The sequence below is a fragment of the Equus caballus genome, chromosome 24 (assembly GCF_041296265.1).
Source record: "Equus caballus isolate H_3958 breed thoroughbred chromosome 24, TB-T2T, whole genome shotgun sequence".
Classification (NCBI taxonomy): Eukaryota; Metazoa; Chordata; class Mammalia; order Perissodactyla; family Equidae; genus Equus; species Equus caballus.
Window position 1 is genome coordinate 14,542,863 of NC_091707.1, and position 12,291 is coordinate 14,555,153.

A 12,291-nucleotide genomic window follows, 5' to 3' on the forward strand; every position below is an offset into this window, starting at 1 on the left:
CATGTTGCCCTTTTGAATTTGAACCCTCTCCTTCCCCTAAACTCTGGCAACCCCTAATCTGTTCTGTCCTGACAGTTTTGGCTTTTCCAGGATGTTACATAAGGGAAGCCTAAATTATGTAAGCTTTCAGATTGGCTACTGTGATATTGTGATACAAGAAACATATCTTTGGTCTTTGTCCCTGGTTCCTGGAACAGGGTTCCTAAAACTTGAAATTTCATGAGTGATAGGAGTGAGAGGAATGTATTTTATTATTCATAATAAGCCCCTCTCAACCACACTTAAGTTTATGTTAATGAGGTGACTCTTGGAGGATGGGGGCTGGTTGCCAGAGGAACCAACCATGTGATTAGAAGGTTGAATTTTCTGCCCCATTCCCTGACCTCTGGGAAGGGGAGAGGGGCTGGAGACTGAGCTCAGTCACCAATGGTCAATGATTTAGTCAATTATGCTTACATAATGGGACCTCCATAAAAACCCTACACAACAGGGTTTGGAGAACTTCCGGGTTGGTGAACACGTGGAGGTAGTGGACGGGTAATGTACTGGAAGAGGACATGAAATCTCTCCACCTGTTCCCCATAACTTGACCTACGTAACACTTCATCTAGCTGTTCTGTTACATCTTTGTAATATCCTTTAAACCAGTAAATGTAAGTAAATGCTTCCCTGAATTTTGTGAGTCATTCTACTAAATTACTGAATCTCAAAATGGGGTCATGTTATTTCCCACCCCCAGCCCCCAATTTACAGCTGGTCGGTCAGAGACACAGGTGACAATCTGGACTTGTTATTGGCACCTGAAGTGGGGGGTAGTCTTGTGAGACTGAGCCCCTAAGGTGTCTGCACTCTCTCTGGGCAGATGGTGTAGGAACTGAGCGAGGCTGTAGGCCACTAAGTTGGTAGCCACCAACAATTGAAGAATTGGTTGGTGTGGGGAAAATCCCCCCCACGTCTGGTGTCAGAGGTGTTAAGAACAGAGAGTGGTATTTTTCCTTTAGCTGCTTTCACTCAGCATAATGCCTTTCAGATTCTATCACAGTAGTTTAAACCTAACAGAAAAGTACACACTCATGGGTTTTATTAAAGGGTGCTTCATCCATGTTGTCTACACTCCTGAGCAGTCTAAGAAATTTATCTGGGTGAATGGGAAAAGCCTGAAAGATAGCGTTATTACACTAGAACTTCACACATGAGTTGTTGCTGGCTCTTGGGCCACTGGCATTTTTTCTTAACTCATTACAACTTTTGATGCCATTTTGGTTTATAAGCTATAACTGACATTCCTAACTGATTCAGAAGAATCCTTGGAAATCATCCAGGTAGGCAGGTTAGCACTGTGATGAAAAGGGTTCTGTCATTACTCAGACCCAAATTCTGCCTGCCATTCTCAAATTCACCTTCTACTGAGCTTGTTTCCTTAGCAGTAAAACAGGGAAAATAAAATAGATATTTCACAGATTGTGAGAAAATTAACTGAGGTAATCCATGTAAAATGAACTGTAGTAAGCCAGGCACACAGTAAAGCTCACAAATGAGAGCTGCGATTATGGCCACCACAACCTACCCATTTGCCAGATTATGTAAATAATCAATCTAAATATTCTATTTCAATGGTTTTAACATTCAAAGGATACAACTTTGAGTAGAGAAAGATGTATATATACATTTTGGCTAACAGCTCTTTAAGGAGGGAAACAAAAATGATTTTATTTAAACAAATATACTGTACAATTTCTCTATGCTAGATTGTAATTCACCAGCTGAGGGATCGCAGGAACAACAGAAGAAAACAAAAACCTGAGATTGTATCTTCTAAAAGTAGTGGAGGAAAATTATTAGGAAGAAAATGTAAGGTCTTATGGAATTATGGACAACAAAAGTAACTTCGACAAGTTACTTTCATGTTAAAAAGTTTAGAAAACATTTTGTTTCCTCCACATGCCCCACTGCTCTCCTAATCCAGAGGGCATGCATGAAAACTGTGCTGTGAAATCTAGATGGTGGTCCAAAATGACACGTCAATATAATTATTTTAAAAATCAATGGATTTTATTTTCTCAAATAATCTAAAACAAAGAGTGAGTATACCTCAAGACAACTAGATTAAAGACCCTTTGTCCTCAGTGAACAACAATTCTTTGCTACTGGCTAAATCATTTAATTTTTAAACAAAATGTACCTCCGTCAAGAGTAAGCTTTGACCGCCACTCAACAGGCAGAAATTCAACATGTGTTGCATGGTTAGAAAAATGCCTTTCTTCTATTTTTCTTGCAGCCTCTCTCATCCTAAAAAAAAATAAAATAAAATTAACAGAAAAAAACTTTATCAGAGTAACTCCACATATGTATTTAAATGGTATAAAATGTCTTTCATCATAACACTTCCATTTGCTTATAACTTTGTCGAATTATGTTTCAATTACTGCTACATCATGCAATAATTTGCCACATTTTGGGCACCTTTATTTCAAAGTTACTTTCCTAAATTTGCTATGATTTCCAATATTCCAAGCTTTCACATCATATGCTAAATAATTATAGGCGTCAATGTTCAGTGGAGAGAACAGTATAATGAGCGCCCCTGTGCCATCACCCAGCTCCAAACAGTAGCAAGCCATGGTCTGTCTCTTTCATCTATTCCCCTACTTGTTCTCCCCATAACATGGATTTTAAAATTTTATTTTTAAAACTAAGATATACCAAAGTTGACTTTATTCCCTTCTGGTGTCAATTGTATAGATTCATGGTTAGCACCACCACAATCAAGATACAGTTCCAGCATCCCCCAAAAACCCCCTCACACTACTGCTTTATAGTAGCACTCTTCTGCCATAATATTTTAAAGCAAATCTCAGACATCACGTCATTTCATCTGTAAATACTTTAGTACATACTTCTAAAATGGAAGGAAAACATAACCTATTCAGTACTATTATCATACAAAAAAATTTAGTAATTCCTTAGTTTCAGCAAATACGTAGTTCAGTGGTGCATTTTCCCAGACTATAATATATAACTTTTATATAATATTAATGTGTGGTAATATTAAAAAGTCTTTACATGTGTTGAACTGTGGTCCAAATACAGTTCGTGCATGGTAATTGGTAGATATGTTTCTTAAGTGGCTTTTAATCTACAGCTTCCTCTTTTTTTTTTTGCCTTGTAATTTCTTTCGGTTTTTGTACTGTAGAGTTTTTCAGAGTCTGATTTTTAAAGACTGCATTTCTGCGGTGTTATTTAATATGTTCTTTGTCTCCCATTTCCTGCAATTTGGTAGTGACATATAGGGGCTTGATCAGACTCAAGTTCTATTGTTTTGGTAAGACTACTGCTCCACAGGTACGTACATCTGGGTTTCATCTTTTTGGTGATGCTAGCAGTTATGATGATCATTGCTTAGATCCATTAATTTATCATGGTTGCAAAAAGGTGCTTTTTAAATTCCATCACTCCTTATGCCTCCAAAAAGAGAAATTTCCTCACATCAAATATTTGGCTGCCTGTGGTACCACCAAATTATTTCTGTATGAACTGAGAAAAGGTATGATAAATGGTTCTTTCCTTTTATTAATAATTTTCAAAATACTGAGATGTTAGTTTTATATTTTTTGACATTACTAACTCATAGATTTAAACGTATGTGAAGCGTTTCAATCCACGGTAGTTATTATCCTTACAGATGTTCAAATTGTCTCCTTTTTTGGTCAGCGAATCTCTTCAAGTTGGTTTATGTGTCCTTTTGACACAACCTCATTATTTTTTTTTTAAACAATTCAGTGGCTTTTAGTATATTCAGAGCTGTACAACCATCACCACTATCTAATTTCAGAACACTTTCATCACCCCTAAAAGAAACACTATACCCACAGCAGTCACTCCCCACACTTCCTCCCCCCAGGATCTGGCAACCATGAACCTACTTTCTGTCTCTATGGATTTGCCTATTCTGGATAGGAATCACACAATATGTGGCATTTCGGGTCTGGATTCTTTCATTTAGCATAATATTTCAAGGTTCATCCATGTTGTATCATCAATCAGTACTTCACTGCTTTTTATGGTTGAATAATATTCCATTGCACAAACATACCACTTTTGTTTATCCATTCATCATCAGCTGACAGACATTTGGATTCTTTCCATTTTGGGGGGCTATTATGAATAAAGGCTGCATATTCTTTAAAGAGTTTTTGTGTAGATCTATGTTTTCAATTCTCTTGGGTATACACCTAGCAGTAGAACTGCTGGCTCATATGCTAACTCTATGTTTAAACCTTTGGAGGAAATGCCAAACTATTTTAAAAGCAGCTGTACTATTTTACAATCCCATCAGCAACATATAAGGTCCTAATTTTTCCACATTCTTGCTAACACTTGTTATTTTCTATCTTTTTGATAAGACTCATCCTAGTGGGTATGAAGTGGTATCTCTCTGTGGTTTTGAATTGCATCTCCCCAATGACTAATGATATTGAGCATGTTTTCATGTGCTTACAGGCCAACTATATGTTTTATTTGGACAAATGTTTATTCAAATCCTTTACCCACTTTAAAAACTATGTTCTTTTCTTATTGTTGAATTGTAAGAGTCCTTTATATATCCTAGATGCTAGACCCTTATTAGATATATGCTTTGCAAATATTTACTTCCATTCTGTGAGTTGTCTTCAATTTTCTTGATAGTGTCCTTTGAAGAACATAAGTTTTAAATTTTGACAAAGTCTTATAAATCTGTTTTTTCTTTTGTGGCTTCTATTTTTGATGTCATATCTCAGAAACCATTACCCAATTTGAGGCCACAAAGATTTACTCCTACGTTTTAAGAGTTTTATAGTTTCACTCTTATATTTAGGTCTTTGATTCACTGTAATTTTTGTATGCAGTGTGAGGTAGTGGTTTAACTTCATCCTTTTGCATGTGGATATCCAGGTATCCCAGCATCATTTTTTTAAAGGCTATTCTTTCCTCATTAAATTGTTTTGGCACCCTTGTTGAAAATCAGTTGAATTCTCAATTCTATTCCATTCATCTGTGTCTATCTTTATCCCAGCCAGCAGCACAACGTCTTAATTACTTTAGCTTTGTAGCAAGTTACGAAATTCAAGTGTAAGCCCTCCATCTTTCTTTTTCTCCATCAATCTTTTTCAAGATTGTTGTGACTATTCTGGGTCCCTTACATTTCCACGTGAATTTTAGAATCAGCTTGTCAATTTCTGCAAAAAAGACAGGTGGGATTCTAATATGGATTGTGGTGAATTTACAGATTAATTTGGGAAGTACTGCCCACTTAACGACATTAAATCTTTTAATGCAGGAACATTGGTTGCCTTTTCCATTTATTTAGGTCTTCTTTAATTTCTTTCAATGGTATACTGTAGTTTTCAGTGTACAAATCTTGAACTTCTTTTGTTCAACTCATTCCTAACGATTTTATTCCTTTTGTTACTATAGTAAGTGGAAATTCTTTCTTAATTTAACTTTCAGATTGTTCATTGCTAGTGTATAAATACAACTGATATTTATACATTGATCTTGTATCCTGTAACTTTGGGGAGGTCATTTATTAGCCCTAATAGTTTGTGTGTTTGTGTGTGTGAACTCTTTTAGGATTTTCTATATATAAGATCACGTTATCTGCAAACAGAGATGGTTTTATTTCTTCCCTTCTAATCTGGATGTCTTTTATTTCTTTTTCTTGTCTAATTGTCCTGGCTGAAACTTACAGTACCATGTTGAATAGAATTGGTGGGAGGGTACAACCTTATTGTGTTCTCAATCTTGGAGGAAAGCTTTCAGTCTTTCATTGATAAAGTATAATTTTAGCTGTGAACTGGTAGATGCCCTTTATCAGGTTAAGGAAAATCCCTTCTATTTTTAGTTTCCTGAGTATTTTCATCATGAAAGGGTATTAGATTTTGTCAAATGCCTTTTCTGCATCAAAAACCACATGACATGGTTTTTTTCCTTTGTACTATTAATGTGGTGTATTACCCTTGACTTTTTTTTTTGGTGAGGAAGATGTGTCCTGAAATAACATCTGTGCCAATCTTCCCCTAGTTTGTACATGGGATGCCTCCACAGCATGGCCAATGAGTGGAGCAGGTCTACACCTGGGATCTGAACCCACAGACCCCAGGCTGCTGAAGCAGAGCATGCAGAACTTAACCAGTCAGCCACTGGGCCAGCCCCTCCTTGACTGAGTTTTTAAATGTTGAACCAACCTTGCATTCCTGAGATAAATCCCACCTGGTCATGCTCTATGAACCTCTTTACATGTTGCTGGATTCAGTTTGCTGGTATTTTGTTGAGGAAGTATCTGACAGTTTTTTTTTTTTAAGTTGAACTGTACTCTGCTTTAATCCGTCAGCTGGTATTAAGAGGTGTTAGAATAAATAGTGAAATAACACTCAACACTGTATTATTATAGAGATGTTGCTGAGGATACTGTTCCTGATATTACAAAGTATTTGTTTTATAAGGACTCAAGAAATACATTTATTTGAAGTCTCAGAACCAAATACACTATGCTCTCACCAACAACTGATTTGTTCTCACACATCATAAATCTGATCAGACTTTTCTATAAAGTATAAACTGGCTTTTCTGTGTAAAATGTAGAGCTCAGATTCCTCTGGTAGTAATTAATTGGAAAAGCTAAGCTGCTAACAACTTAAAGAATTCTTAGCTTTTTCAGAATTGTGCAACTTTGCAGTATTCTCAGTTTCTGCAGTTCAGAGAGTAAGATACAAACTTAAAACTATACCTTTTTCTTGCTTTAATCAGTTTAATTAGTAAATTAACAATATATTAAGTTAAAAAGACTTTCTTATCCCTCCTCTTCTCCGTGTTGTGGAGGGAAAAAAATCAAACAAATATCATTATCTAGACAGAATCACTCTCAAAATTTGGTCCAGAAACTTCATCTACAACTTAAGAGACAGCAGAATAGTTGACATTGGAGAAACATGTGGTAGGATGATTAAACTCTATTATACCCTGGACAAAAGTGTAGATTGCAGACTAGATGGAGAATGTATTCATCAAAGAACTCACATGGCTGTATTTTTGATAATTCTTCCTTGGTCCATTTTCTGCCCAATACCATGCACAACAAACACAATATGGGTAGTCTGTGATGGCTTGTCTTCTAATGTTGCTTCTTCTACATAACCTCTATGAAGTCTGGTCCCACTACTTGACGCTGTAGAAAAATTATGATTCTAAGTTTACTACTAATTACAGAAATAGCATTTTCACTACATATTACAAGAAATAAATAAAAGAAGTATTTTGAAAAAATTTCACCAGGGTGTACGGGATAGGATTTCTAGGATGACGTATATTGACTGGCTCTGATATAAAGTGCTGAAGTGGACATGACACCAAAACCAGAAACCATAAGGAGAAAGAAAAGGACAGGAGGGAGAACAAACTGAACACAAAAATTAGAAACTTTTCTATAAAGACAATACCATGAAGCAAAGATAAAAGATGAATGACAAACTGGGAGAAGTTTTGAAAAATATGATGCACAATAAGTTAATTACCTAAGTATAGAAAGAGAGTTTACTAATCAAAAAGTGAAAAGACAGTCATTCAAATAGCAAAATGGGCTAAAGATATGATAAGGTAATTAATAAAACTAATACAACAGACTAATGAATATATAAAAAGATATTCAAGCACATCTGTTATCAAAGAAATTTAAAAAATGGGATAGTAAAACAGTTACATGAGACAAAAATTTTTTAAAAAATTTATTTTTTCAAAATAAATTCCCTCTTTTCTTCTTTTCCCTCTTTTCTTTAAGTCAAACTTCTTTAAAGAGTTGACTATTCTCACTGCCTCCATTTCTTCACCTTCTACTTATACTTCATACTACGCCAATCTGGCCTCCACCCCATCAATCCATCTAAGTCACCAATGACCTCCATTTCGCTAAATCCAACAGAGAATTTTCAGTCTTCATCTTTCCTGACACCATGTTTCAATTGCCATGTTTTATTTTCAAATCACTGCCTCAGTTTTGACTGCTTTTGTGCTTTCAGAAGTATAAAAGATATTTATTAATCTTGTCTGACCATTCTAAAGATATAATTATTTATTGATGAATACATTTCAACTCTTTTATCTGAATAAAAGTTTCGTTTAACAGGGGAGTAACTGTCACTAAAGTTAATACATATTTAAAATATACTAAAAACAGAATTTGAATAGTCTATTTTGAATAGAATAGTAAGATTTCCCCAAATTTGACAAACTATACTAATATTTATAACAATTACCTTTAGAAAATCCCAGTTTTTGGGTAACTGTTCTTGCTATTTTAGATGTTGTTGCATCACTATAAAGATACACTTCATCCACACTGTGCCAGTCCACATGGTTTCGACTCAACTTGAAACTGTGAATGGCTGTTGCAAAAAGGAAAAAGTAATTTGAAGGTCTCCAATAGAAACTTCGTTTGTGTGAAAAATCAGTAATACACAGATTTTTGAATCAATATTTGAAATCAGTTGAATAAAAACATACTTCACTGAAATGCATACTGATGTGAATCAAGTAATAGACCAGGCACTTTATTTTATAAATGACTAAACCTGCTACAGAGAAGGGCAACTTGTTAGAACAATATGGAAAATCTGGTTTAACTACCATAATTTTAAACTCTAACATGTAGTTAATATGTTTCAATTATTAAAGAACTGCTTTCCCAGGTGGTGTGACCATTCCTTAGGTCTAAGGGATATATACCTTCATGAAAGTCCTCAAGAGCTTTGACAAAGAAACTTAAGTTCCATTTCTTCTATTGATTTTATTTTTGGATCTGTGACAATTTCACTCCATGCAAGACAAAACAAGACTCGGAGGAAAAAAAAATTTACCCTTAAACTGGGAAGAGAATAATCTAATTTATTAGAACGTAAGGTATTTTTGGAATGGATATTAAGGCCAATTATCCCTGGGTATTGCTCACCACAACAGAAATCCAAAGTTGAAAGATGTTTTAGTAAGAAATCGAAATTTTTTTCTACTATGATGTTCAAATCAATATGATTATTGCATTTCTCTAACTGAGCTACGCTTGGTGAAAATGAGCTCTTAAAAAAAAAAAATCAAACCTACATGCTCCAGAAATATATAAGCTCCGTGAGGCAGGGACTATGTTGTAATCATTCTGAATCATTAGAAACAAACACAGTCCCAGTACAGCACCTGGCACGTATCATAAGTTCAGTAATGTTTCTGGAAGCAATGGATTAAGAAAATTGTCATAGCAGGTCCACCAAATTCGTAATCTGATAATACTTATATCTGAATGACTTAAACTTTTCCTCTATATCTCTGGTACAAAGGTAAGAAAAACTCACATACCCATCTGCAGGCAACCAGGCACCTTCAAATCACAGACAACCAGGCACCCTCAAATCACTAAGCCTAATTTATTTTTTTAAAATCCTTTTGAAGCAAAGTATTATCTCCGATTTATATGTAAAGACACGGAGGTACAAAGAGATTAATAACTGGTTACAGGTAGTCTAACTCTTCTGTTCTGAAGACATGTTGAAAATAACCTCAAGCTAAATGTGAAAGGACACAGCCCTGATCAAGATCTAAGATCATAGGACATTTTTATGAAAACCTATTACCTCTGGAATATACAGAAAAGTAGATCTTTTCCAGGAAAATGTACTTCTTAGTTCTATTACAAATGCAATTTCAAAATTTAATGAAAAACCAATTTATATTTTACTTACCTGCCAGGACACATTACCAACACTGAACACAAGACCAAATACAATTAATGTAACAAACAATAATATCTTCAGTTCCAAAGAATACAATGCACAAACTCAGCTTTTTAAATAAAAGAACTTTTCAAAAATTAAAAAAAGTCTTTTGCAAGAGTTTAACAATTTACTTTTCTAATTCTATGGCTGATCAAAGTCACTACTTTAACCCTTTTTATCTACTGTTTCTAAACTACATTTTTGCTAAAACTATTTTGAGCATCATATGCTTAAAACATTGAAACTAGAAGACCAAGATATTAAGAAAATAGTGTTAAGTCAACAAAATTTCATTCCTCCTTAAATCATCCACATACTGTCTTAAGGTAAAACATCTTAATATTGGCAACATTCCATTAGTGGACTATACACATCGTTTACGGATGCTTATATCTCTTATAATTAAGTAACACTAAGCAAAACAGCATAATGATACGTTTCTAAATAACTACTAATTTCTATGCTCTAAATACAACTCAATGCTCTAAGCCAGGAACATAACTACATGGAGAAATAAAACTACAATTACTGTACCTTGGGAACGCTTTCGCTTAAGACCTGCCGCATCTGTACTCTCCTTATATCCTCTCCATTTGAACAGAGAAGGGAGGGAGAAGGGAGGGAGGTGGTAGACAACTAAGAAAGCAAAAACACTGAGCTTCAAAGTAAATTTTAAATGAGGTTTGCTATTTTGCCTTTTTGTTGAATTAACTTTGAAAAATGAGTTGTATTTGACAAACATTATTCTAAAGGCTTTATTTATATAATTTCTACTTAAAAATCAGTGAAGCAAAACATTAGTTTAATGTTTATCAAATATATGCTCTACTTCTACTGAAAGGAAAAAAACAAATGATATCTAAATTTATCAGTTGAAGACAACTATGTGAGCACCATTTTTAATGTCTTTACACAGACAGAATAAAAAATACAACATGGCATTTTTGTATGCGAAGAGACTTACAAATCTCATCTTTACAATACTAAGGTTATTTACTTTCACCAAATTTGTAACTATGACATAGCCAACAGCCAATGTGCAAACTGAGAATGTAAAAAATAACATTTTAAACATTTAATGCAGCTTTGTTGAAAAGATACCACAGTATACATTTCACTGGATGCTCTCCATTACTGAAGTATAATGGAGCCTTCCCAAAGAAACAAAAACTCTTTCCACAACTCTGTTCAAGCTGTTGAAGATTTTTAAAAATGAAACTTTTCCAAAAAAAAAAAAAAACTCACCCAAATTGGAAGCTCTACTTTTAACTGATTTATAAATGATAAAATAATGAAAGATTTATTAGTGATAGAATGATGAAAAAAAATCATTAGTAAAAATGTATGCTGTGACATCCTGTAAGCATGAAACAGCCAACATAGAGGAAAGCCAGACACAGACTTGATATTTGGCAAATCAGTAGATAACCTTAAAATCAACATTTTCCCTGTCAAATATTGCTAGTTACATATCAATAAATTTCTTTATGTTCTAAATAAGCAATTATTTAAAAATCCACTTGAAATTGAAGCTTACAAATCAGTTTCTTAACAGTTCAGGTAATGAACTTCAGAATCTATGATTTAGTTCAAATTTATGTTCTAACACATTTGATTTTTACCTTCACTCCCTTCTACATTAATGTGGCCTTCAAAGGTTAAACACTGCTCAAATATGAAAATATTTAAGTTTTGTTATTACTAGAAATATTTTAAAAATCTGTTGTATATACAGATGAGGTATATTTAAAGATTTGTGCAATAAAGGAAATTGAGAAATGCTTACAAGGCACTTTATAACTATATATACTAATTAGATGGCTGCAAAAAACTAGAGTGGGATTAAAAGCTGGGTTGTAACATAAGGATTATAGAACATTTCACTGTCGCAAGGGTGGAAAAGGACAAGTGAAGCCACTTCTTCACTGAAAATGTCTCCTCTTTCCTGTGCCTTCCCATCAGTCAGTGAGGAGAAAGCAGATGCACCACTCGCAGGAGACGTTTTCAAACAAAAACTTTACTAGGAAAAAGCTAACACGCAAGGAGATCGAACTGGCATATATGTGTGACTCTACTATTTAAAGAAACAAAACCTGATTTTATAAATCCACTAGTAAAACAACATGAACCAATTCCACATTCACTAAAAGAGAACTAACAGGAAACATATGGACTATCTGACCACACTTTAAAATTATGCACTTTCAGAAAGCTATTCTTTCTAAAGGAATAGGGTAATTTAAGAATTAAAAAAAGACAAACACCTCATTATACCAAAAACAGAGAAGCATATTTATTTAAAACATTTTCACAAAATTAAATAGACACAATTCTTAACCTTCTTCTCAAATATAATTCTTATTTTCACTTGAAAGTCATTTGCTTTATTTGTTACAACACCTTGTAGCATAGTTAGCTTTATCTTTTATCAACCCAGAGCACAGAATTAGGGGGACCACCGCAGCACTGCAGAGACAAAGAGGTTTACCATCAACCC

The 12,291-nt window shown here is 34.3% G+C and overlaps 1 protein-coding gene across 9 annotated transcripts in view; it reads right to left on the bottom strand.

Annotated features, from left to right (window-relative positions):
- DDHD1 (DDHD domain containing 1) overlaps positions 1-12,291 on the bottom strand; it is an 85,654-nt gene that overhangs the window by 40,965 nt on the left and 32,398 nt on the right. For 5 of the 9 annotated variants that reach the window (XM_023627750.2, XM_023627749.2, XM_070249471.1 and 2 more), the window contains 4 exons: positions 10,329-10,430; positions 8,289-8,417; positions 7,057-7,204; positions 2,183-2,289 (listed from right to left, as the gene is read on the bottom strand). In XM_023627750.2, the coding sequence (XP_023483518.1) occupies positions 2,183-2,289; positions 7,057-7,204; positions 8,289-8,417; positions 10,329-10,430 (486 nt within the window). The remainder of the gene's footprint in view (positions 1-2,182; positions 2,290-7,056; positions 7,205-8,288; positions 8,418-10,328; positions 10,431-12,291) is intronic. The other 4 variants (XM_023627753.2, XM_023627752.2, XM_023627756.2 and 1 more) reach the window with 1 other exon arrangement.